General features: G+C 43.1%; 1 protein-coding gene across 1 annotated transcript; it reads left to right on the forward strand.

The window, feature by feature from the left end:
• Positions 1-3,076: 3,076 nt before the first annotated feature.
• ETNK1 (ethanolamine kinase 1) lies at positions 3,077-27,680 on the forward strand. Its single transcript, XM_030959581.1, has 8 exons — positions 3,077-3,390; positions 11,992-12,251; positions 12,959-13,099; positions 13,799-13,941; positions 19,658-19,741; positions 21,157-21,317; positions 23,292-23,365; positions 24,408-27,680. The coding sequence occupies exons 1-8, from the start codon at positions 3,235-3,237 to the stop codon at positions 24,478-24,480; spliced, it is 1,092 nt and encodes a 363-aa protein (XP_030815441.1). The 5' UTR covers positions 3,077-3,234; the 3' UTR covers positions 24,481-27,680.

Raw genomic sequence — 27,680 nt, forward strand, 5'->3', positions numbered from 1 at the left:
CCAGCTGTGAAACTGCAAGGAGCCTTGAGGCTTTTTACTCTGTCTCATATAGCTTTCCAAGTACACTTGAAAAAGCTATAACCTATTATTGTGTCAAGCAACTTGCACCACAGAGGACCTTCTACCATTTCAACAACATACCAAGCAGTATCCAGATTTAAGAAATTTCTAAACTGTCGAGATTTTTATAAAATAAGCTATTTCAAGCTCATTTTCCCCGAGACTAAAACAAAATCTGTTTATGGAATACAATAAACATGACAGAATGATCAACTTTGCATGTCAAGAGTTGTTGCTAGGATGCTGTTGGATGCTGCTGGATGGATGCTAGGCCACCAGGCACTTCGAAAATGAAAAAATAAATAAATATGTAAGAGCTGACTTACAGTTTTATACCATGTCACCACAGAGATGTGATTCATCCTGACACAAGTCATACATGTGGGACAATGAACAGAAATGATATGCTTGAATGCACTGAAGAAATCCTGTGATCAAAAGACAGGACTGGAAGTCAGAAAATTCTGTCCAAGCCCACTGTCTGGTCTAATGGCACTTTTAAACCTTCTGATGACTCAGTTTTCTACTCGTGAGATTAGGACAGCATAAAGCATTTTGAAACACTACTATGCAAAATGCTGTTAAAATTACCTATGGCTAGAAGGGGTCCTATTTCTGGTCACTTTTATGCAATGAGTCCTGAAGCTATTACTGAATTACTGGCTCTGGAAAGCAGCCAGGTGAACTGCACCTGGGAAGTTAAAACTGGTTCTGATCCTGATGTTGTTCTTTATGCCTTTTCTTTTTTATTTTTTTTAAGCATTTAAAAATGTCCAGCACTGACATAAAGGCAAGATGAAAAGTGTAGGAATAAATTAAATGGCACAACCTGGTACCTGAATAGCAGAAAAGGAAAGGAGAATGGCAGAACAAGGAGGATCAGCAGGTCAGACTGGTAGAGCACAGGCCTGGGAGAGAAGCAAAACATCCTGTTTTCTTCAGTTCCTTGTAGTGAACATCCCTGACCAGCCTTGGAATGAGTTTGGTTTGGTGTGGTGTACCTGCAAACATACCAAGCATTAAGAGAAAACACATTTCTTTGGGGTTTGATCTGGACACAGCAAATATTTGTGGGAAACAAAAGGTTAAAAGGGAAGGAAACCAAGTGAGTAGCTAACTGTAACTTTTATTGATTGAAATAATAGGAATTTAGAAAAATAGGAATATTGTTTTTATAAATCCCCAGGAATTAAGAATTCCCAATGCACCATGAGGACAAGCCAAAAGGATGTGTCTTTATAACATGACCAGAAAGATGAGAGTGCTACTGCCTAAGTGTTCAAGGTTCTTTCACATCCTTTGTAAATAGTTAGCATACAGAAGTTCAGCTCTCATCATTCCCGAACAATCTAAGCACCACAACTGCTCCAGCTTCCCCCTTTTCTGTTAAAAATACACTCCCAAACAACTCATGGAAATCTAGCCAGACTTGGGTAAATTCACAAGGCTTCTCAGAGTTAATAACTGAGACATTCTGGTGGGTGTATTTATTATTCTCAGCACTAGCAAGATGGAATCTCTGTTTAGAGCAGTTCTTGTTGAAATTAACATTTGGAAGCTGGAGCATTCAACCTTTTTATTTCAAGAAAATATCTCTTTGGACTTAATCTATAAATAAATCTTAATTTATCATCTACCAAACTGCCTAAGCAGAAGCAGAGGCCGCTATGAATCACATGTTTGATCTGGTAGAGTGATATCATGCCTCTATGGCAATATTGACTTACTGGGCTGAAGAGTGCATGAAGGTGAATGTGTTAAAACAAAGCAATTTTTCAAAGCATTGAAATTTCAAAATATCCTTACTTTCAAAGAAGAAAAAGTGAAATGGGCTAGCGGAAGAAATGGGTGAAATTTTATGGCATTTGAAATTTGATTCAGACCCTGATGTTCTTTCCCCTTCAATGCTTGATAGAAAAATCCTATTAATGTAGAATTAATACTTACACTAATAAGATAAACCCATAAACATTACATTTTAATTTAAAATACAGCAGAAGGAAAATTTATTTATTGAGCTCTCCCAGACAGATTCCTGGCTCTGAAGATTTTAAATACCTCGTCTGAATCAAAGTTTAGATGGAAAAGGATACAAAGATGAAAGATACGCTGACCTGGGTCTGTTTCAGAGTAACAGCTCTTCAGGGCTCTTCAGAGCCTGACCATTACTCTTACACAGTTTTTGTGTCTTCGTCCTACTCAATTCAGTTATTCTTACAGAAGAACTTCTTGGTCGGTGCTTCCTCTGTGGGAAATCACAGAATGTGAAAGGAGGCAGGTACTCATAGGACTATTAGGGGGGGCAATACCATATTTCTGAAAAAGATGGGATTTTCCCCCCCTTTTTTCCACCGCACAAGCTGTGGTGTAGTCTGAGCCTTTTTTTTCTAATTTTTTTTCCGCCGAAAATAACTTCAAGGCAACAAGATTTCCAGCATAAAATAAGTGAGGGAAAAAGAAAGAAAGAAAGAAAGAACGTAGCTGCTGTGTAGGAGGAGCGGATCAAGGCGCTGAGCAGGTGCGCGCCCTGAGGGGAGGCGCGGTGAAACCTTCCGAAAGCCGGGCCCAAATTAAAGACAAAAAATGAACGGCAGCAGGTAACTCCGAGCCGGCGAGGGTCAGCCGGGAGCTGCCCGCATTCCTTCACGGCCGCTGTCCCGCAGCAGCCCCGGACACATTCGGTAAATCCCCTCTCGGGCAGGGCGATGCGAGGGGACAGCGGGCGCCTGACGGGATGGCGGGTGCCTGAGGGGACAGCGGGGCTGCGGAGGGAACGAGCGGGCGCCCGAGGGGACAGCGGGACCCTGGAGGGGACAAGTGGGTGCCTGAGGGGACAGCGGGGCTGCGGAGGGGCCGAGCGGGCGCCCGAGGGGACAGCGGGGGACAGCGGGGGACAGCGGGACCCTGAGGCGACAGTGGGACCCTGAGGCGACAGTGGGACCCTGAGGGGCCGGGCGGGACCCTGGAGGGGGCGGGCGGGGGTCAGGCTCCCCCCGGCTCCGGCTCCGCCCGCTCTCCCAGGCTGCTCCGCGCCGCAGCCGGGGAGGAGGAGCCGCTTTATCCGGAGCCCAAGTGGAAATTTCCCCGTCAGTTGCCGGCTCTGCCGCGAAGGGAGCACCAGCGAGGGCCGCCTACTCTCGTGTCCCCGTGTCGCTCCGCGTCCTGCCCGCTGTCATGTCCAACTACATCCACGTCCCGCCCGGCTCGCCGGAGGTGCCCAAGCTGGACATCACGGTCAGCGAGCGGGAGGGGCCCGGCTACCGCCAGGGCGCCCTGCAGCTGCTGCGCCGGCTGCGCCCGCACTGGAGACCCGAGGAGGTGACGCTGCAGGTACGGGGGTCCGCGGGCCGCTTCGCGCGGGGCTGCGGCAGCGCGGGCCGGTAGGGCGGGGAGCGGCAGGCGAGGCAGCGGCGAGGGCGGGCGGCCATTGTGCGGGGGAGCTGCCGCCTTGTTTCCTCCCCTCTCTCCCTCCCTCCTTCCCCCGCTCGCCGCCGCAGCCCCCTGCGCGGAGCCCCATTTGCTGGGCGGCCCGGCGGCGGGGCGGGGCGGCGCGCAGCATCCCCGGCTGCCTCCTTCCTTCCTTCCCTCCCTCCTTCCGTCCTCCTCCTGCCGTGCGCTGCCCGCCGGAGCTCGGCTGCCCGCGGCGGGGAGCGCTCCGGGGCCGGGCCGCGGGAGGGAGCGGGAGCCGCCGTGCCTGTGCCGGCGGGGCGTGCCGCTGAGCCGGGGCAGAGCGGGGCGCGGGCCGTCCGAGCAGCCCCTCCGCCGCCCCGGGCGCTCCCACGGGCGGTGCAGCCCTGTCGGGTGCTTCCTGCAATAAAAACCAGAATAAATATCTGTCTTGTGCTCGCATCCGGGCTGCGGTTCGGGCCCCGCTGAGGCCCGCGCTCGCTGCTCCTGGCAGAAGCGCCGCTGCTGTCTCTGCTGCTCTCTAGGTGAGCAGGCATTGGGACTTATGACGAGTCATCTGCCGGAGGATTGGCTGCTTTTGTGCTTCTAGAATATACCGCACATGGCCCCTGGACTCAAAAACTCTAGCCGGTTTGCCTGGCGGAAATAGCGGTTCAGCCTGTGGTTGGTTGGGCATTTTATTATATGCTCAGCTGTGTTATTCAGCGGTTGTTATTACGTGGAGGTGTCTCATTTCAATGAAGTTCCTCTTTGGAGAGCTGCTGAACTATTCTGTGTAGGAAAGCTGAGCACGTTGAGGTAATGGCGTATAATTTGACTGAAATTTTCTGATGTCTTGAAAGAAAAATGGAACTTGACACGTGACAGTCCTGTTAGCATGAAAATAAAGCTAATGAGCTTTTCCTAGTAATCTGTTTCAGGTAGTGGCCATAAATTATGCACAGTCCCAACATCTCAAGGTGCAATGAAAATAGCTTTTTACAACATGTAAAGCTAAATGAGGTTGCTAAAGTTCATAGAATATCTTAGTTGGGAGGGGTCCATAAGCATAATCCAACTTGCGGCTCCTTGCAAGGCTACATAAAGTTATAAATAGTTTTATTGTTTGGTTCTCTGATGACTGCAGTTCTCAGCAGAAAAAAATTTTATGTCTTTCAATCGGGATTGCTGAAAAATGAAACCAAAACATTATTTTGTTAAGCAGGGATGACCCTATCCTTTGGGTAGAGAGGTAGTAGCTTTAAGAAAAGAAAATCTTGCTTCCTTCTGCCACTCCCTTTGCAAGAAACAACGAACAGGATAAAAACCATCGGTACCATTGGTGTGGAACAGAGTCTCTGTTGTCTGGTCCCGCGGAAGTGAAGTGGGAGATCACTGTCTGTGGTTAGAGGTTTCTGTCTAGAAAACATCTTGAGTTTAGTTCTAACCAAGTTACTGTAAGAACACCACCTCTCAGCTTGGTGGTTTCCTTTTGAGCAGCGGAAGAGCGTTCCATTCACAAAGCGCCTCAGCTCTGGGCTGTTGTTGGTGACGCTCTGGCTGCTGCCGAGGCTGCAGTGAGCGTGCAGGAGCAGCAGCGCTGTGCTTTGGCTCCAGCAGCAGCAGTGCAGCCAGAGCACGTTCAGGGGTACCTGCAGGGCACAGACAGGTGTTGGCTCTCTGTCAGTGAGCAGGGGGATGCCATGGAGTCCTCCCTTCCCATGGGTGTGTTCGGCAGGGAGGTGAGGTGAGGGTGGGACTCCTGTCAGGAAAATACGCGTGACTAACCTGAAACAGCAGAGTGGACAAAGAATAGGTTTAATGGTAGCACCGTGATGGGTTTAATGAACTGCTGCTGCTTCTTCAGGTGAACTCTGCCATTTGCTACCTTTGCTCTGAGTAGTTCTTGGGTCAGAACACTTAGTAAGCAGTTGAAGAGTCCAGAGTTTGATTTGAAAAAGTTAATTGACTTCTCTTGCAAAAATTTACTGTTGTGAGTTAATTTGTTTAGTCAGCTAAACAACTTTGAAACTGTGGTTAGTATAGGTTAATGCTTAATCCTTGCTTTCCCTAAGATTTATAAGTACCTGAAATCAGGAATATATTTTAACATTTGAATTTTTTTTTTTTTGCACCATAGCACAAAACACAAATGTAGGATGGAAGATGAAAGTAAGCACTGAATATATTAATTTTTATTGCATTATTTATCAGCAAGGCTATAACATCAGAAGCATCACCTGTTACTTTTTGAAATGGAAGCAGCTATACTGTAATGTATCTCCTTTGTATGAAGTTATAGGTGAATTTTGTCCCTACAGGACAGTACAAATGTTCAAGTTATTTCACATTGCTAGGGAGAAACAGAATTTTTCTGCCTTAACACTCATCTTCATGTATGTTGTGCACTTGTCAGCTGAAAATGTCCTAGGAACTGCATAGAACTGGGTGTTTGATTTTCTAACTCCTGAGCATTGAGGTTTGCTTTCTCTGCTTTCTGCAGCAGACACTTTTGGTTCTGGAATGGCTGTTTTTTGGTAATTGCAATGTTGAGTAGTTCTGGTTGGAAGGAGTCTTTGGAGGTCTCTCCCAAACTTCTGCTGAGAAAGTCACTGCTTGCTAAATTCAGAAACTGGCTCTTGTGAGCATCAGAAACAGTTTTGGTTTTTTTTTTTTAATTTCACTTTAAAATGCTTTTCTAGCTCAAAACAGGCCTTCTGAGTTTTGTAAACTGCCTGAATTTTGACAGTGGGCATTCCACTTTTTATTTTCCGCATGATTCTTAATGAAATATAAAAACGTAATTGTTTTTACTCTTTACTTTTCAAAAGAGGTTGTGTTACCCTTCCTACGTAAAAATGCGCTCACAGATTGGATTTTTTGCCCACCTTACAAATTCCTTATTTTGTCTCTTTTGTGGAGGTTCAAGGAAGATCAGTGTTTGCTTGCAGTGTGGGAGAATTGGTTACCACTTCAGCAGTGCTGATCCAGGATTCCTTTGTCCCATGACTGCCTGCCTCTCGTAAGTCTGGTGGCAAAGAAGGAGCCAGTAGGATAATGCACAATTCCTTCTCTGCAGTGTAATGCTACAGTGCAGGGAAAACCTGCCCTCTATCAGAATTCCTTACCATTCTGAGATAATATTTAGTACCGAGAATAAAGGCTGCCTGCTTTTTATTGGTGAAAAGGCTTAATACCAATAGTGTTAATTTATACCATTATTTGGGTAGACCAGAATGGTATATGTGGGAAGAAATTAGTTGAGGAATCATTCAAAGATCTAAACCCATTAAAATGTTAGGCTGGCAAACAGTGCTCCTGTCCTGGATGAAACCTGAGGAGAGGTGGAAAGAATTTGTTTTGCAAAGGGGATTAAATTTTTCATAAAGACACTCCATAACCTCCCCATGCAAATCCTGCAAGCAGCTATCTGCCTTTTTTAATTCTCTGAAATATTTGGCCGTTTCTTGTTTTTTGGTACTGTGGTTTTTTTGGTTTTGTTTTTTTTTTCCTCCTGGATTTACATGTCTTTGCACTTATCAACACTTGGCATGATTTTGCTACTGCAACACTTTATAGTTTGCAAAGATTTGTTCCTGCAGCTATGAAATGTGAATGGGATGGACCCAAGGCTTACAGAAAACTGTACTTTTGCCAGTGAAACAACCACCCACCTGCTTCTATGTTTACCAGCTTAGCTTTTGTCTTTTTTTCTTTGATTTTTCATCCTGAGTTGCACTCAGTAGCTTTTCTTCAGGCAGTATTTTCTGTCTGCTGATCAAATTTATTTGCTTGTGTTGGTCTTGATATTCTTTTTATAACAAACTGTCATTTGGTTCAGAGTTCTGAACTTGTTGGAATATTTGTTAGTTTATTTAAACAGACTGAGCGTGGGTTTAAAAGCATTGAAATAATTGCAAATGTTAGTGTCTGGGAAACAAAGTAAATAAACCAACTTTATTTTGTATCTCAGCGCTGTTAACATTTTTCAAGTGAGATGTTTATTGCTCAGCTGGTTTTGGCACATCACCCCCTTCAGCAGTTGAGAAAGCAGTTGCCACATGAAGAGGAAGGGCTGAATCCACAGAGAAGTGCTGATAGCTCCAAATGGAGAAGTGATGAGTGAGGAGAAGCATAAGAGAAGTTAGAGCTGCAGCCTGGCTGCATTACTGATGTTTTGTGGAAAAGCTGTAATTTGAGGTGTGCCTTGAACACAGTGCCACAGTCAGGGGGAAATGCCAGCAGGATTGGATGTCCTTGAGGCTGGGTTGGTTTCTCCAGTCTCTTTCAGCTTCTGATGAAGCCTGATAATCTCAATCCCTGTTTCTAAAGGTGTGTGTGGTGTCCGTGTGGGGCAGAAGCTGTGGTGGCATTTCATTTCATGTGAGGGATGTGCCTGATGTAATTCAGCTGTGCATGGCAGAGGGTGCTTGGTGGTGGCTGAGGCTGTGATTACAGGGAATCAGTGTCTGTTTAGGCACAGCTTGGAGGAGTGTGTGTGAGGGGAAATAACTTATGCTACAGGCTTGTAGCATTGGAAGGGAATAGTCCAAGACAGTTCCTGTCCCTCTGCCCCTCCCTGCCCAGCCCCCAGGCATTTCATGTCAGAATCTTCTGGGGGAGGAACAGCAAATTAATTCTTTGATTTAGAATAAAGTCTTAGGCTCCTTTCCTATTAGCTTTTCCCCAACTGTTATTGTTATTTAAAAATCTGCAGCTGTTTTAGTCAGTATTACAAAATTTTTAAAGCCAATCCATCACTTTCAAAGTGTTAACTAGTTACCCGATGCTGACTGTTTTCAGGTAGAAGAATATTCTTCAGAAACAAGGTGAAAAATAAGTAACTCACTATTTTTTCCCTGGCATTAAAAACCCCCCAAAACAAACAAACAAACAAAAAAAACCCCTAACCCCACACTGAGGCTGAAGTGTGCATGGTTTGTAGGCCAGGAGAGCCCTGTGAAGGTGACAGCAGCTCCATCTGCTGCCAGCGCTGCTGTGTCCATCCTGCTGCCCTGCACAGACCCCAGCACAGAGCAGCGTGCTCACTTGCTTCCTTCCTGCTCTTCTGGTATTTTTAACCCCAAATGATGTCGCTCCTGATCATCTGACCCCCTAAATCCTGCAGAGCCACTTTCACCTGCTGAGTGAAGTACCTGGGGGATGTGGCTGCAGAGCCTGGAGACCTCTGAATGAGGCTGGTCATGTGGGAATTTACCCAAGGCATTTTCCTGCAGTTGTCCTTCTGTTATGAATAGCTGCAGAAAGGCAGCTGCAATAGCTACAGAGAGAGAAATAACTAGCCTTGTTCCAAGGAGTTCAGTTCTTTACCTGTGTGCCTGTGGATGTGCCTGTGCAGACTATACTTTTCCAGAAAAAAGATCAACTTGGATGTACAATACAAAGTTGAAGGTTTGTGAGCATTAAAGAAGCATGTTTTGAAGTCTGTTCCTTTCTGGAGGTCCTAAAGTCAGTCTGGGGTTCAGCAGCAGAATCTGGGGAATTCCTGCTGGTTTATGCTTCAGTTTCACATCACTGTTTTGTTTTTATGGCGCTGCAGTACTGTTTCCTGAGTTCCTCCTCCTTGGATGTCATAACTCAGTCTGGAAGGGAAAAGTCAGCCCTTCTGAGTCATAAGTACTTTCTACTTTGCCCCATGACACTTTTATTTCTGTCTGTTTTTTCTTGTTACATGTGATTGCAATTTCGTTTTCGTTCTTGTGAACACTTGGAACAAAGGGATTAGAGAGAAGCTTTTCATGGAACACCTGCTTATTAGATGGAAGCAGATGCATCATATGCCCTTTCCAGGAATCTAATAACCTAATAACAGTGCTTTTAGGGTAAGCTGTCTCACAGGTGCTTCATGTCTTGCTTGTACCATGTGCTGCTCTCTGAGACTTGAATAATTTAAGCTTATTTGTAGCTTTCTCGCCTTAAGTCTGCATTTCATTAAAGAGTTTCTTTTTTTCTGGAAAGCCCTGGATTCAGGCTAGATCTGGTTGTGGGCAGTATAAAAATAATTTCCAGAAATGTTTGAGTTGAGCTTTACCTTTGTATCAGCTCATGTGAAAGTATGTATGAAGCTGTGATAAGCACATATCACAGCAATTACATTTTGTGGATTACAGGTGTGTCAGAACCTTGCTGCTGGAGGTTTTGATGTGTTGCATTGTGTTCTAAACCTCTGTTGTCTCTGTATTTTTTTCATTTATTCCCAGAATTCTCTGCTTTCATTGCATTCTGTAGATTCTTCCATCTTCTTCCACATGGCCTTGATGCTTTACTGGTTATCTTATCCACATCATCACAGTCTGTTCTCTGCTCTTCATGCTCAGCTGACACTTTTGCTATGGAACTCCTGCGTTGCTCTGCTTCATTTCAGGTTATGTTTTGGGCAAGGCCTTTTAAGCTGACTCTTTAAATGGTAAAGGCATTCTGAATAAAAGAGTAAAGTGACTATTGTGTTCTTTTACTGGTGGCAGCAAACACTAGATGTTTTCTTATGACGGAATATGGAAACTGTCTACTTTGAATTATGTTATTAGAAAAGTAAGTGAACCCTTCTGCCTTTTTCAGAAGCAAGAGCTAAAGTGCTCCTGGGTGTAAATAATTATTTGTAGCAGCATGTTACAAATAGATGCTAATCAGCAGAGTTCCTAAATTAACAGTTGAGGGAGTCCAATTTCCTTGTTGCAGATTTCTTTTTATTAGTGCTAATGAAACTTGTTTTAAGGGATAATAGACCTGTGACAGAAGGTGCAATGTGCCCAGCAGTTTCTGCTCAACAGCATAACAACTCAAATTCTTAGTTTCTTTGCACCAGCACTATGAGCATATTTTTTGTAGTGTCACTATTTCTGATTACCTTAGAGCTGTATCTTTTTCATAGTACCTGTTTTTAATTTAAAGTACATTTTGGAAGCTTTCATCTAAGTATGGCAGACAAGAGACTTTTGACTTGAACAGCTCAACACAAGTCACTTCTGCAAAGTGAACTTCATACTTTTTAAAGGAATTAATTCTGGGTGTATGTTAAAAGGTATAAGAATCAGTACTTGTGTGTTGATTTGCCTTCTTTAGGTGCTTGTGTCCTGCTCTTGGCTCCCCAGTAGAAGGAAGACACATGCTCATTGGAGAAAGTCCAGCAAAGGTTCATGAAGGTCACAGAGGGACCTGGAGAATCTTTCATATTTGGCCTGGAAAAAAGGAGACTTGCAGGGATCTTAGATGTATAAATTCCTAAGGGGAGGGGAATTGAATATAGATATTCAGGCTCCTCTCAGAGCCCAGTGACAGACAAGGCAATGGGCACAAAATTAAATGTGGGAAGTTTCATCTCAACAAAGAAAACGCTTTTTCACCCTGAGGGTGGTCAAATGCTGGAACGTGCTGCCAGACAGGTTATAAAGTCTCCAGAATTCCTGGAGATCACCCTGAGCACAGTCCTGGGCAGCTGGTTCTGCCTGGCCCTGCTTGAGCAGGGATGTCTAGAGGATTCCAGGAGGTTCCTTCCTCATCGGAACAGTTTTGTGACTGTACACGTATGGCTGGGAAGGTTATGGATGGGTACATTTGTAGTGTAAGGGTGTAATTTGTGATTTACAAGTTTTGAAATGCATTGAAGTACTGCCTATTCAAATCCATGAAGCACTGCTCAAGCCCAGTATCTATGGTGCTAAGTGGAACGGTTTTCTTAGCTGTGCAGTGCTTAACATTGTAACAGCTACTATGAACACTGTTCAGCAGTCTTCATTATTCATCTTGAGTTATTAAAGTCATAGCTGATAGTAAGATGTGCCCATAAATTGTAAAGTCTTAATTTTGAGTCAGTCAAAGAGGCCTTGGAAGCAGCTTTATTTGAATTTTTGGTTACCCTGTCTAGATGGAAGTTATATAATTTGCTATACCTACTTCTTCAAGATTGAGTGTTTGTAACTGTTCAGCATTCCCTTTGTGCTTGTGGGGATGCAGAGCTGAGTTGCTCACTGCCCTGTGTGTGCTTTGCAGCTGTTCACTGGTGGGATCACCAAGAAGTCAGCATTCCCTTCCTTGCTGGGGATGCAGAGCTGAGTTGCTCATGATGGGATCACCAATAACTCAGCATTCCCTTCCTTGCTGGGGATGCAGAGCTGAGTTGCTCATGATGGGATCACCAGTAACTCAGCATTCCCTTCCTTGCTGGGGATGCAGAGCTGAGTTGCTCATGATGGGATCACCAAGAAGTCAGCATTCCCTTCCTTGCTGGGGATGCAGAGCTGAGTTGCTCATGATGGGATCACCAATAACTCAGCATTCCCTTCCTTGCTGGGGATGCAGAGCTGAGTTGCTCATGATGGGATCACCAGTAACTCAGCATTCCCTTCCTTGCTGGGGATGCAGAGCTGAGTTGCTCATGATGGGATCACCAAGAAGTCAGCATTCCCTTCCTTGCTGGGGATGCAGAGCTGAGTTGCTCATGATGGGATCACCAGTAACTCAGCATTCCCTTCCTTGCTGGGGATGCAGATTTGGGCTGCTCACCGTGTTGTTGGTGCTTTGCAGCTGTTCACTGACGGCATCACCAACAAGCTGATTGGCTGCTACGTGGGGGACACGAGGGACGACGTGGTGCTGGTCCGGATCTACGGGAACAAGACGGAGCTGCTGGTGGACAGGGACGAGGAGGTGAAGAGCTTCCGTGTGCTGCAGGCCCACGGCTGTGCCCCACAGCTCTACTGCACCTTCAACAACGGCCTGTGCTACGAGTTCATGCAGGGAGAGGCCCTGGATCCAGAGCACGTCTGCAATCCTGACATCTTCAGGTGAGCTTTGAAACTCTGTGAAATCTCGTTTCATTGTGTGTTTAGCAAGTTCTGCCTGGCCTGAAGGACTTGGAGCTGAGTTTGAGCAGAAAATGTGTATTTCTGTAAGGCTGTGCGAAGCTGACGTTCACACTGCCTTAGTTCTGGTATTACAGTGCTGAACAGTGATCCCTGCTGCCTCCACAGAACACTGTACTCATTAAAGGTCTGGTTATTGTGTCTGACACTTGCACATCACCATTACAGAGGTCACTGAATGTGCTGGTGTTGTAGGGGGCTTGGCTTGGTTAAAGTATTGCCAGCTGTTTCCAAGACCTTCCTTTTGTGAATAGATACCAGAAAGTTCCACTGAGAAATGATTTTTTAAACTGTTAGCAGTGAGCAGAAAGGGCTGATGTTGTAAGATTTTAGTTTTTCACATGTGCGCTGAAATGCATTTGCCTAAAAATAGCAGCTAATTTAAATCAATACTTGGAAAAATAAGCAAGAGGAGACTGTAGATGCAGGTGAAGTTTGTGTGCTGTAACTGAACTCCAATCCTTCCCCCTTCCCTTCACACGGGTAGGGATCCTAATGAACTTTGAGTCTTGAAGTGTGCTGCCCTGTGGCTGTGCTCCTCTTGTTTAAACCCTCTTTGAATTCCTGAGCTGTATTTTTTAGAATTTTTCAGTTAAATATAACATTAATTTAATTTTAATTTTTTTTAGACTCATTGCTAGACAGCTTGCTAAAATCCATACTATTCATGCACACAATGGATGGATCCCTAAATCCAATTTGTGGCTGAAAATGGGGAAATACTTCTCTCTCATACCCACAGAATTTGCAGATGAGGAAGTAAATAAAAGGTGGGTATTTCATCATGTTCTTTCCAGACTTCACATTCCTTCTGTGCAGTTTGTGTTTGTACAATATCATCAGACTTTGTGTTGCTCAGAAGGCAGACTCCAGCTTAAAAATATTCTTCATGTGACTTTGAAATCATGGACTTGCTGCATTGTAATTAAAGAATGCTCTAGCAAAGTGGTTTTTCTTCTGCAACATGAAATTCTTAAAAAACGGAGAAAACATGAATAGGTAGCTGAAAATGTAGAGGACAAAATGGCCATTGAAGTAGGTACTGTGACTAGACTAAAACTTAGTGCTGATTTCCTCAGTATAGATACATATGGTACCTACTACTGTTGTGTGTTCTTGGAGGAAGTACTGGGATGTGAACAAAAAGTGAATGAAATTCATGCAGTAACTCTTTTAATCTTTGCACCTTTAAGATGTGTGGGAGTGTATTCATGTCCTGCTCCTGATTCTTGGACTACTGTTGTGTTGACAGCACAGATAATCTTCAGAAATTTGTTTTCTGGGGAGGACAGAGGAAAACAATTGTCATAATTTGACTGCTGTTGTGCCTTGGGAAAGAATGCCCTGATGTGGGAGAGGGTCTGTGGAGCTATTGGCAGGAAGAATGTAGAGAAAAGTACTTCATTACAAATGCTTGCTATGGAACACAGAGTACTCAGTGTTAACTCTGTTTCCTTACACCTGGAAAGGTTCTTAAGGGACATTCCGAGTCCTCAAGTTCTTCAGGAAGAGATGGCCTGGATGAAGGAGAGACTGTCAAATTTAGGATCACCAGTGGTGCTCTGCCACAACGACCTGTTGTGTAAGAATATTATTTACAACAAGAAAAGAGGTAGGTGTGAGCAGTGAGGGGCTTTGTGCTGTGATTGCTGTGCTGCATCAGTGGTGGTGCTTTACTCACTTGTTGGGCTGAACTCAGTTGGAGCCTTTGACACCCAGTGTAATGGCAGTGATACCTGTGCTTAATTAGCTAATTCTCATCTGTATGCTACTGTATAGAGGAAGAAAATCAGTGTTCCTTGCTTTTCTTTAATGACCTTGTGAATTTGTTAATCCCCAGCTTGCCTGTATGCCTGGGCTGCAAAGTATGTAACTGAATGCTAATTCTGTTCTGGGTGTATGAAGCTTTTAGGAAGAAAAGAAGATCATGCAAGTATAGAAAATAACATGAAAATTGTCTCCTGCGACATTTTGTTCTTGTTTGTGATTGTGGGGAATACCCTTTGATAATGAAGTATATAAGTGATATTAATTACAGCATTCAGTAGCTCCATTTGTGTTCTGCATGAGGTACACAGGCATCTTGAGAGATTTCTTTTGTAGATACATGCTTTGTTTGAACACTTGTAGGCAGCACACGTCTTGGTAAAAATGAATTCCAGTTTTGTTTCTATTACTATACATTTAGCTCATAGTTCATGTTATTGAGATCTGTTCAAGCTTCCATATAAACCCACAGCTCCTTGATTTTAGTGCTTTGGGGCTCGGTTACTAAGTGACTCGATCAGGAATTAAACCAAACAAGGCAAACTTGTGACGCTAAAATGGCCACTGTGCAGTAAAAATACACGATTTTCCTCCCGTTTCAAATACCTGAGCTCAGCTGAATGTGACTAATCAGATTACAAGGTTTTCTCTTGGAATAAGGATGACGCATTCCTTCTAGTAGCTGCATATTTTTGTGCCAGTTGAGTAGGATTGTTGGTATGTAAGTTATGTGCCTTAACTCCTAAAGAACAAGAAGAACAAAACCAAGCTGGTGCTGGTTCTAGATGAGAGCTGGCTGTATGTGCTAACACATTTCTGCATCATGTGTGAATTCTGCATCACCATGTGAACTGAGGGAATAAACTCTTGGTGGTTTGTGTCCAAGTTTCCCTCTGAGTAACACTACCTTTGAAGGGAATTGCTTTAAGTTATATATGCCTGTATGTGTATATGCACCCCAACAATGCTAGTAACATAAACCTTGAGTTCTGTGAATTCAGTACCAAGTTTGAGAGGTTTGACTGAGTTTCAGTGATGGGCTATAGCTCTGCTTAAAAAGAGAAAGGGGGGAAAGCATGAAAGGTGTGCATAACACCAGACTTGTGGTCTGACACACTTGGAGTTGTGATACTGTAGTACCAAAACTAAATCTCTTTTTACCGTGTGGTTTTTTTTAGTGCTCAAATTACCTTGGCTTTTAGCATTCTGGAGCAGACCCACTGAGATAAAAGTAATTTTTGTAGTCACTTTGCATAGCAGATGCATGCAACAAAAAGAAAAAGATCTGAGGAATCCCTTTAAAAACTTCCCTGTTGTGGTCGATAGGCTTGAAGCTCCGAATTGGAAAAACAAATGCTGTGTGCTTTTCTTTTTGTAAGCAGAATGGGGGAGAAACAGTGCCAGCAGTGCATCCCTTGTGAGCAGTCCTACAGTGACAAGTGTGTGAGTGTTCAGGGTTTGGAGACTGGATGGGGAGAGGGAGGTTTGTAAGTACTTAGGCTTCGAGCAAGCTGTAAACAGCTGGGGGAAACACTTGGAAACGTGAAGTAAATATATTATTAAACTTCTGTTTGAACACTGTACGTGTACTGTGTTGTAGAACTTGTGCAATCTGGGTGCAGCAGGGACCATTTTCATAGTAACCAATCCTCAGTGCCATCTGTAGAAAGGGTGGTTGTCATTTGGAAGCTGTTTTTTATAGCACACTTTTTACAGAGCATCAGCAGGAAGCTCAGCTTTAACTGTAGAGAAACATGTATAACTGGAATTGTGTTTAGCAGAGCAAAAGCTTTTCTTGGTATAAAAGACAATTGTGCAAGAGCACAAAATGTAATCTTTTAAAAGATGATCTCCACTAGGCATGGCATCAAATTGTCTGAAGGTAGTTAACATTTTTAGTGAATGCAATACTCTGACTAAATTCACTCTTCCATCTAGAAAAGGCTCTGTGTGTCCAAAAGACCTTGGTGACCCTAGACTGAAAACAAGAGAAAATGGATTTTCTAGATTAACTACCTTATTTTTATTTCATTCCTCACTCAAATCTGTGCAAAACTGGTAGTATTGTCTGGCTTTTCAGAAGCTGTCACGAAGAAAACATAATTTATTTGTTTTATTAGTGCTGTATTTATAATATGTTTTTGAATGCTTAATTTGCACATTTACTGGTTGGGGGGATGTGTGGGGATGTGTTTAAGCTACAGACTATCAGGATGTACTAGGACTTGTGTCCAATGCAGTGTGAATAGTTATGGCTTGTTCCTGAGCTTTGCCTTAGACTTGTCCTCTGCATTAAATTCACATAAAGTCTTCAGAGTTGAAAGAAAAATCATAGTCATGCCACATACTGCTTCTAAGAAAAATCAGTCTCCTGTCCTTATTTATGAGCCTGGAAGAGCATGTTGAGTGTTAACTTTATTTAATGGAGTCCCACTCATCTGATTTGAATTTGTTCCTGCTGTGGCTGAGAGAACTCTGCCTCTTGCTGTTTTGCTAATGTCCATTCTCAGTCACTCAGGATATGGAAATCTGCAAGTGGTACTTTACATAACTTATAATTATCACTGTCATCTACCCCTTGAAGTATATAGTTCAGCACTTCACATTGGTTTTATTGCAGTTTTGACATCAAGGATATTCAAAATATGCTTGAAGCTTTCTGCTGCTTATTTATAGACCTTGTGTTCTGATGCTCCTAAATTTGTTTGGTTGTTGTGGTTTTTTTTTTCCCCAGCGTGACCTGGGAATTTCCAAAAATACCTGATATTTTAAGAGTATTCAAATACTTGCTGTTCAACAAGACCCAGCATCAGAGTGTTTTTCTGTTTCTGTGTGTGCTCTTTTTGCATATATGAAAATCATCTGGCAGGGAGTTGTGTGTAGGTAGATGGATGGTTTTGTTCTGTTTATTCCCTCTGCCTACCCAATGTTTTCTGTGGTCCTTGGTAGGAGTGTGTGGGTGCTCAGTGCTTCTGAAGATGGAGGCTTCTGGTTTTGATCTAAAGACCTGTTTTGTTTTGCAGAGCTCTTTTGGGTGTTTATGGCTAAATTTATCCTTTGGGTGGGTGAGCTGTTTGTGATTTCCAAGCGTGTTCCTAGCACAGATCCTTGACTTTGAAGCTGTGTTCCAGGGGCTCAGTGAGCAGGGTGGGACAGAACTCAGGGTGCATCCCTCGGCTCTGGTAGCTGCAGCCAAGACTTGGCAGGGGAAGTGCTTTCCCTGTGAAACCACTGGAAAGGAAAGGCAGCTGGGAACAGAGGTGTCCTACCTGCCAGACCCCTGAGGAGATCCAGCAGATGCTTTGTTGGTTGCTCGTGATCTATGTAAAGGTGCATTTCTGGGATGCAGAATACAGTGAATTCTGCATCTTCCTGTGGGTTTTGTGGGGTGTGTTGCATGTTGTCTCCCCTAGGAAATGCCTGGAAAAAAGAAATGTGTTTCAGCTTGAAATGTTCCCCACTCTTGACATGCTTATTTCTGTCAATAGCAGTAGCTTCTCCAGAGAGCTTGTTTTCAAATTTTCTCATTTCAATAAAGCACAAAGACACTTAGACCAGTGTCTCTTGCTCTCAGGAATATTGATGGGATGTACAATTTGTATATCTTTTGGAAACCTTGAAACAACAGTTACCGGCTAAGCCAGTAATGTAACCCAGAGCTTTTAGAAGTGCCTTTCTCATATGAACTGCAGTAGATCTTAAAATACACTGATTATTTAAACAATGACTGCAGACTTTCTTCTACTTTTCCTAAAGCAGGGTAGATGTATGTGTGTGTATGTACTTACATGTATAAGTACATCTATGTTGCACATTTTTGAAGCAGCAAACGTCAAAGTTTTTGCTTTCAGTTCCACAGAAAGAATTGTCCATATGTATTTTGAGCCGTTGTGCAAAAATTAATTTACAAGGTTGAGTTGTGTGAGTCTGAAATGGATCAGTGTAAATGCAAAGCTTTTTTGCTTTGAACTTTTGTCTTATCAAATGGGAGTTTGCCAGGTTTTCTCCATCTGCTGCTCAAGGGCTGGGTATGTCCTTGTTCCTGCTTTGTGAGGACAGCGCCCGGTAACAGCCCCACCCACATCTTGTTAGCTTCAATTTCTGCTTCTATGTAATATTCTTTATATCTGGAAGTAAGTTGTTTAAATGTAATTCAAAATTCATGGTGGCACCTAGGGATGTTCTAGGTGAAATCTGCTAATGAAAAATTTGAAGTATTTATGTCCATATTTTACTAGCAGACTTTCACCTGCTGTGTTTGCATTTTAGGTGAGGAAGGAAGAAAACAAACCTCTCAATACAAGTGATATTAAATGTCTGGGGGGCAGAAGGGGCTCAGGAGATGCCTTGTGTAGCAGAACATTAGCCAGGGCTGGGATTTTAACTGGCTTTAGAAGAACACTTCTAACAAACCTTTTCTGTGCTAACTTGGTCAGGACATTGGTGAAACTATTTTACTTGAGGTGTACAATATTCCTAAATCTAAAGGAGGGAGTGTAGTAGGCACTTAAAATCCTTAGTCTAGGAAATACATACATAATGTACTTAATTTCAACATTGTTCCTGATTTTGTTTTTAGCCTAGAGTTTTAAGTCATGTTAAAAGAGTTTTCATTATAATGGAATGAGTGCTTTGTTAATTAAATAATGCAGGTAGTGGTAAAAAAAAAATTTGGAGAAGGGTGCAATGGTGAAAATTACTTATTTCAGTATAGCAGGGAGAAATGTGACATTTTACTTTTTAATGTTCTAGTGCAAACAGATCTTATGTTAACCCATTGCTTAAATTTCTGGTTTTTTGGTATTTTTCTGGTTTCCATTAAAATACAAGAGTCTAGTTTTACCTGATCAATCTCATTTACATTTTGAGTGTTCTGTGTGCTGTGGACACTCTTGAGCACCTTCAATGCATTTTCCCCAGCTTCAGTGCAGGTGAACATAATTTGGAAACATTCGGGGCTGTGTTTTGCTGCTTGATCATCCCTTGTTTACACAATGCTACATAGTTTGGTAGCTTTGGCAACCTCAGTCTGATGAATCTTGAGTCTGTTCAATCCAGCGTAAAAACAGCAGTTTGGAGTAATCTTGCTTTTTAAGAGTGGTAGAGGGAACAGGAAGTATCAGCATGTTGCAATGTGTTAGTCCACTGTGGCTGCACATTTGTGTGATAAATAAACAGGACTGTTACTTTTTAGTCAGGGAGAAATTGATCTGCTATTTCTACATAAAGTTTAAAGAAAGAATGTGCTGCTGTACTTCTCATTTTGAGAGTAAGGGAGGCCCTCGTGTGGTAGAATTTAAAATTGAAATTCTCCTGCTCAGATTTGAAGCAGAGAGAATTGTAAGCTCTAAATTTAAGAGCTTTGCTGAATGAATATTTACCCTTAAATACCTCATATTGTAGAAGTCACAGCCTTACCCTGAAATGTCTGAGCGCACACAACTAGGTACAAGTGGGTTTGTGGTTTGTTTGCCCCAAAAATCTTCAAAGGACACAAAGGATCAGGGCTGGTGCTTGATTTGATGGGGACTCTGATGTTGCTGCTGTTGTCCCTCACACAGGTGATGTGCAGTTCATAGACTATGAGTACTCTGGCTACAACTACCTGGCTTATGACATTGGGAATCACTTCAATGAATTTGCAGGTAAGAATTGGGTTTCTGGGGTGAGAGTTGAGGGGTTTTACTAAAAACCCCAATAAACTCATTCTTGTTTTTGTTGGTGTATCTGGTTGCATGCTTACACCTGTCAGCTCGGGATGTGTTGCTGTCTCATTGTGCAGACCAGTTGTGCCCTTCCTTTGCAGGTCTTCTAAGCCAGGGCTGGAAACACCATGTCCTGAGTTCTGATAGATAAGTCCAGAGCACACAGCTTTCACCCTGTCCTCCTGTGAGGTGGCACAGCAGACAGCCCACTGTGCTGAGATACTGTGGCTGTCACTCTAGAGGAGCTGTGCTGACCATATCCTGTGGCACTCCACATTGCCAAAAGGCAGGATTCTGTGTTTGGTGGTGGTTTTCAATGTCTGCACCAAGTACTTGGCCTGTCCTAAAACAAGAAGTAAAGGCTCAGACTATGGCGTAGGGAAAAGGTGGGGTTTTAGGAGTATGGTGCTTTTAGATAAATTTATTAGCTAGTTCAAGTTTTTTACAGCAAGTGCCCATTCCCGTTACTCCATAAGGAGAAATGACCTCAAGTGTGTGCTGTACTATTTCAGAGCATGGGCCAGCAGGGAAAAACCTACATAATGACCAGAGCAGATGGAAAGCACACTGTGGTGAAATGAAGAGCCTTAATCTACCAATTGCTTCACAAACAATGTTCAGTTTAGATAACTTTAAAAAGAAAGGAAAAAATCACTGTGTGTGCTTGGTAATTTGAATTGTATAGTTGGTAATTTAAACATTTGGAAAGCAAGTTAAATTAACGAGAATTCCTGAATTCACTGGGAGTGATAATGGAAGTGGACTGTGATCCAGGCTTGGGGCTCCTGGCGGACTCCTACAACCTGTGACTAAGCACCTGCAGTAGAGGAAGAAAAATAAGATAAAAATGAGTTATGGGCTCCTAATTCTGCCAGTGCCCTGTGGAGGACAGAGGCAGAGTCACTGCAAGTTCTCTTCAGACGTGGGCTCAGCGATAACTGGGGATGCATCTGGATTTGGCTTGGGATGTTGTGGCATACAAGTCTCTTTTCCTACAAAATATGTCATATCTGATCTATTTGTGAGGGTTTTTGTTTCATAAAGCAAATGCCTTTTCTTAAGCTTTTTCTCAAAGCCCAGGGTGTTGAATCCCAACATACAAGCAGACTCTTATCTGGCTGAAAACATAAATTTGTAGTGTGGAACACTCTGATTTGTATGTGGGACATTCTTGGCGCCATGTAATTTAAGGTGAGGTTAAAGTAAAAACATGGTTATGTGTTCACATCAATCTGTGCCTGTGTGTTGGGGTGGGAAGGGGCACAGAAAGGGACTACTGGTGGTAGTACTAGAGGGTTTCTCATGGTCTTTTTATGCAACATAAGGTTCTGATAGTGTTCTTGTCTTTTTCCTAGGAGTAAATGAGGTAGACTACAGCCTTTATCCCAACAGAAAATTACAGGAGCAATGGTTGAGATCTTACCTTGAGGCCTACAAAGAATATAAAGGATTTGGCACAGAAGTCAGTGAAAAAGAAGTTGAAGTTCTGTATGTCCAAGTCAATCAGTTTGCACTGGTGAGTAACAAACACTTGATTAGAATATTTTAAATGATGCAGAGAAACCTGATACTCTCTGAACAAATGCAGTTGCTATTTACTATTTTCTTGAATTTGAGTGTAGTGACATGTAAAGAACTTCCATGAGAAATAAAACTTTGCAGTTCTGTGGAAACGTGCTTCTCTGTTGCCTATTAAATATTCTCTCTAGAATATTCCTGGTGAAGGAGGCACTGCACATTCAGAAAATGAGGAGATGAGCTTTGAGTGAGGATTTCTGTTGGCCTGGCAAGTTTAAGTTGGCCATAGCTTATGGTGGGTCTTTGAATTTTTGCTTGTAGTGGTGAGAAGACAGAAGAACAAGGTAGTGCTTCATGAAGACATATAAGCTTTAAAAGCCTTTTTAAAAATAAGATAACATTCTATTAAACTAGAATATATGGATTTGATTTATTTTGTCTTTTGCAGATAAGTAGGTCACTCTAGAGTCTCCTGCTGATCTTGTTTTGCCTAGATGATGTGACAGGAAATGTTACAGCCCAAGTGCTTGTATGTTTTTTCGTCTGAAGAATAACATTCCCAGCTATTCGTAGGAGGACTAAGGCTCAAGTAGCCACTTTGGCCTTATTTTAGTCCTCTTTCCTACTGATTCAAGCAGTCCTCTGTTACTGTAATACCCTGAGTTTTCTGGCAAAAGCTGCTGGCTGCAGTGAGGAAATAGAGTTAACAGGAAGCTGATTATTACACAAGCTTTAAAACCAACGGCTTGTGTGCTGCTGTTCTTTCAAAATGTTGGTGGTTACTGTCCAATTCAGCTGGCCCATTCCTCTAGGGTACTTGGAGCTGCAGTTTAGCAGGCTGGTGGCCTGTTTGTAAATAAATAGCAGTCTCTGGTCAGTTTCAAGCAGTGGCCATAGTCATGTTTAAGAGGATGGAGGTGTGTTTAGAGAGCAGGTCAGGACGTGCCTGTAGAATACCTGTGGTGCACAAACACCCTGTGACTCCTGTGTCAGGTCACGTGGGCAGCTTTGCTAAGGGAAAACTTGACAGAAAGTTCATGGATGTTGATGTAGGGTGATGAACTGCAGCTCTCTGGCCAGGTTACCTGAACCAGAGGTACAGGATTCACTTGGGCACAGATCCGTTGCTGTTTTGAGGCGTTTTCAGGTGAGTCCATGGATGTCTGCTAAATCCCTGGTCACGTGTTCCATGCAAGCTTCAGGAAGCCATTCATTAGGTAATTAGTATGAGCAGTCATCTGCTGCAGTTCAGGGTCTGTCCAGAAGTGCCTTCCACAGGACACCGTCACGCTTATGGCCATCACACGTTCATTTTGAGGTGTTTTAGCATCATGTCATTAATATGATCCCTGCTTTCAATCTGAAAGTGAGCAGAGGCCTCCAGGCTGCTTCTCTGGGCTCCTAATGGGAGTAAGTCTGGACCAGATGAGAAATATGTGTAAATGCTGATGAAGTAGAGCTTTTCTTCAAGCATTACACCTCTCTTTGTCCAAGCCAGCAGAGAAAGTGAGTGTAATTATACAGGTCTAAGGGTGTAATTGACAATTCAAAATGAATTTCCTGTTTGTGCTGGAGTTCAGTACATGTGGAGTAATAGAAATGGACAGCAGTAGAGGTGGTGGTTACATTTCTGTGGGGTTTTTTAGCGTGGTGTATATAGTCATACAGCAATCTGCTTAGTAGGTGACACAGTTTATAAATGGAACACTGTTTCTCTTGACAAGCAGCAGTCGGTTGCTGCTTTCAACATGGGGAGGGAGTTAGACTCCAATGGATTGCCTTGTCTGCTTGGGAGTAATTTATTCTGTAATACTACTTATAAATCTCTTTGGTAAAGAGAGATCAAATGACTTTACAAAGGATTGGGGTTTGAGTGTTCCCTTATAGATGAAGTTTTGTCTCTGTGAGAATACGTTTGCGTGTTAGATTTAAGATAAGGTTAATTTTTGCTGCTATTGTTTTTTTCTTTCAGGCTTCACACTTCTTTTGGGGATTGTGGGCTCTAATTCAAGCCAAATATTCCACCATTGATTTTGATTTTCTAGGGTAAGTGTGCTTGCTGTGTACAATCGTGGAATCCTAGAGGGTGGAAGGGACTTGTGGGGCCATTTAGTCCAACACCCCAGCTCTCAGAAACTGAGATCTGAGCAACACACCTGACCTCTGCGACCATACAGTAAAACTCTTCATTTGTAAGGGAGAACAAGGCAGTAAAAGCTGTCTGTCAGTGTTTTCTGTTGCTGAAAGCTCTCTAAATTATGTGCCCCTGGGCTAAAACACATGGTTTACAAGGCAAGGAATATAATGCTTTTGGGAATCAAGTGTTTTTTGCTGGGGAGACAAAGGCATGAAAGCCAAGGTGGTCAGTAAGGTGTGCTGTCTGTCAGGTGCAAGACCTATATTTCCAACAGTGAGAGTCAAGGATATAGTGCAAAAGAGCTTGATTACTTACTGCATGGAATATTGATCCTGGAAGTTAAGTTCTGTTTCAGGTAGATACGTGTCTTTGGCCTTTTTAAAATGGTCTTTCCTGGCAGCAAGCAGAGGAATTAATTTCTCCATTGGGGCCGAGCAAGGTGATAGGGTTCATGATTTTCCGTGGCAGGAGGCGCCACCGAGGGTTTGTGGCTGTCCGGTGTCATTTGTGTGGGTGAGGCCGGCGTGGGCCCCGATGGGCTGCAGTACCGGCAGTGGCCGCTGGAGGGCGGGAAGACCCCGGCCGTAACCCGGCCGCTTGTGAGACTGGCGCCTCTGTGTGACCGTGGGGATCCGAAACGGCTGCGGCACTGCGCCTGGGGACAGTCCTTCACCAACAGCCACACACTAAACCTCTGCCCCTGAGCACCCTGCAGCTGCAGCCCTGCTGCGAGCTGCGATTGGCGGCTGGTGGAGAAGAATGTATTCTGTAGAATGTATTCTATAATATCATTGCTCTGTTCCTCATTTCTTCCTTTGGCAGCTGCTAAGGGTCAGTTTTGGAAACAGGGTGCTGGAGTCAGTGGAATTTGACTAGTCCTACTTAGCATGGCTGTTGTCATGTGAAGTGTTAGCACTTCCTAACCTGGAATGTCTCTCTCCCTTTGACCAGGTATGCAATCGTTCGGTTTAACCAGTATTTCAAAATGAAACTGGAGGTCATGGCGTTAACTCTTCCTGAGTAACGAAGAGGAGGACTCTTACCAAGTGGATAGACAACCCCTGAATCTTTTCTCAGAACAGATACTGGAAAAAAAGCTAAACATTTGTTGAAGTGCTGTAATGCTCACTTGGTGGTTCTTGCTTTATAAATAATGCCTCTAGACAGTCCTTCCATGTTAAATTTATTATGAAGAACATACGTACTGCTGTTGATATAAAACGGTTTAGAAACTTGCTAAATCTATAAAAAGTTGTAGAAATGGCAATTTAATCCTTCTTTGTAATTTAACATATGTTGTATGTGAATTATTTATTATACCTTTAACATGATTCCGTTGCTGCTTTCATCAGTTTGTGTTAAAGTTGGGTGCAGACAGAGAAGTTGTTCCAAAGGATTCGTTTAACAACTTACTTTATTGAAGTTGCCTTCACTTGTGCTGAAGAAGACATGTCAGAGACAATTGTTCCTTTAGAGGCCTGTGAGCAAAGGAGTGACACAGACTTGTGAGATCTCTAGTGTGGTGTAGCTGCGGAGACCGGTTAGGATGATCTTTATTTCCCCCCCTTTTTTTAAAGGTAGCTTTCCACAGGATGGTACTTTTCTTTTGCACAAGAATCAAGCAGCTTGTTGAAATGATAAATAACATTTTGATTTTTTTTCTGGCCTGGATTGGGCTGTAGAAATGTTGAAGTTCTGTGGCCACAAGGTTCTCTGAGGATATCGTTGGGCGGACAGCCTGCCATCCCCAACTTCCCGGGAAAGCTGCTTGTTTATTATGTGTACTCTTAGAATCAAAGCACCACTATTCCAAATCTCTCCTCCTTTTTGCAACTTGATCCTGGATTTGAACTCTGCTGTCTGTATCTGTTGTGCTCCAGTGGCAGAACGGACTGTTGGACCCGAGATGGGAGAGCAGAGCCCCTGTGGCACTGGGAGCAAGACACAGGTTCACAGCTCCTGTATCGATGGCAACTTTCTGCTTTGTCCCCTTCTGACCTTGGACTCTTAACTGCCTGGCCCTGTAGTTGTGCAGATTCTGGTATGTCTGGTGGTTCTTTTTTGTTTTCTGTCAGCAAATTGCTTTTGAAAGCCTCCGGTATGAAGGACTTTATGGGAAAGTGTATGACTTTGGCAGTGAGGCTTTGATCATCTCACACATTTTATTTCTTAAAGCTATTATACCAAGAATGGTCTGGATTACAAAATGTTAACTGAAAAGAAAATGTTTACCTAACGGAACAATGCATAAGTTTGTGTGGAAGAGAGGCTTTAACTGTGAAAGGGAGGGTGGGGCTGGGGGGCAGGAGATGGGAAGGAACCCACAGCAGAAAGCTCAAGCCCAGCAATGCGGTTTGGGGCTAGGCAGACTCTGATGATACTCTGAAAAACTTTGCACTTTGGTCACACAAGTGCCCACGTGTACCAAGTCTGAGCGTGTGCACGAGCACATGCAAACACAAACTTAGCTGGGGAGTCTGTTGTACAGACTCCAGCAAAGATATTTATTCAAAACTGCTTTATGGCACATGGCAGTGTGAGTATGTGTGTATAGCACGTACACACCTACATACACGTGTGCTTTACAAAGCTTGGAGTGATTCAGGACAAAGAAAACTCATGTGAATGAAAAATCTTCACCAGTAAAGACCATTTCCAATGGTATTCTGTTGTTTTACAAAAGCACCGTTTAGAATTTTTTTTCCTCTTGTTGATATTAACCTATGAATGTTTTCATTTTATTTTTATTCAGTCAAAACCTTAAAAATCTTTATATAAATGGGAGAGCTGGGAGTTTTTTTGTAACTTGAAATGAGGTAACCGTTTTCATTAGTTGGAGGCTACTATACTGGACAAACTCTCTTTGATTTGAAACAAATAGCTTAAATAGACATTTATAATTTACTTTGTAGCGGTTATCAAGGATGTTGCTAGAGCTCATGAAGGCACTGAAGTCCTTACTCCTCTGTACTTTCTCCCTATGGACTTTACTGACATTTGATGAATAATACCCTGCTGTCTTGTATTTCCTTTAAGTTCAGCAAGATGTCCTTGGAACTAAGATTGCTAAAGATTTTTGAACTCTTTGTTACTATTTTCTTCCAAGCAGTGGCTTTATTTCTGACAGTGTTGCTTTGTATTTATGAAATATTTTGAAAGAAGGCTGTGAAGTTCATTTGGTCTTGGGAAATCCAGCAGCTGACAGATCCTGTTTCCCAATGGCTGGCAAAACACATTCCCTTTTCAGGTACCAGTACTACTTAGGTTTGGAGTTGCTGTAGTTTTTGTCAGTAGCGTTTTGTTTGTACAGCTCAAGTAGCAATAACTGCAGGAGTGGAAGTTTGCTTCCGCAGAACCAAAGCTTTTCCTGAGTGCAGCTCAGTCTCATCCCTGTGGAGGGAACCCTGTGACAGCGCTTTGAAGCAGGCAGCAAACAGTCCCAGCTTTTCCTGAGCCACTTTGAAGGAGCACAGGGACTGTCCCAGGTTACAGTGGTGGACTTTGCAGTACTGGTCAAGGCTTTAAGTTTGCACGTTGGAATTCACTTCTGCACTGCTCTGCATCAGCTTTCTCTCAAGAGGAGTGCAGGTTAAATCCATTTGTGATAGCTCTGAGGAAATACTGTAAAGCATCTCCCAAAATGCAATGCCAGTTGCCTTGAGCCTTGTTCCACATCCCTTTGAGCCAGTAGCACTCGGATATCCTCGTTTCCTGAGGAATATCTGCAGATGCACTCAGTTGGAAGTAGTAATTTGCATTGCAGACGGTAAGGTAGCTTGAAACTGTGAATACAGGACATTCTGAATGTAAGTTAGGTACTAGAAAACCTGTACTTGTTTCACTTAATTTATCTTGGTCTCTGTAGTAGCAACATGAAGATACTGGAAGGAGGACAAAAAAATGACTGAGCTCTAGAAACATCCTGTAGTAGTTTTGACTGTGACTTGCCAAGAAGATACTCTGTTGCCTTTGTTAAGCTAAGGGCGTGAATGCCAAAATTAATAATTCTTGCTGTAGTTAAAGCTATATTGTAAATATAAAGAGGATCATTAATCTGGGCATTCTTGCAGAAATAGCATCAAGTCAATAGACTGTAGTGGCCTGGTTGCTTTTGTAAAGCAGAATAGTGTGATTTTTTTTCCTTCTCATTTCTGCAGTCAGATCTGGCTAATCCAGACCTAATTTCTTAGGTCACTCAAGCACTAAAGCTTTCTGAACGGTCAC

This window comes from Camarhynchus parvulus, chromosome 1A (assembly GCF_901933205.1).
Source record: "Camarhynchus parvulus chromosome 1A, STF_HiC, whole genome shotgun sequence".
NCBI classification, from domain to species: domain Eukaryota; kingdom Metazoa; phylum Chordata; class Aves; order Passeriformes; family Thraupidae; genus Camarhynchus; species Camarhynchus parvulus.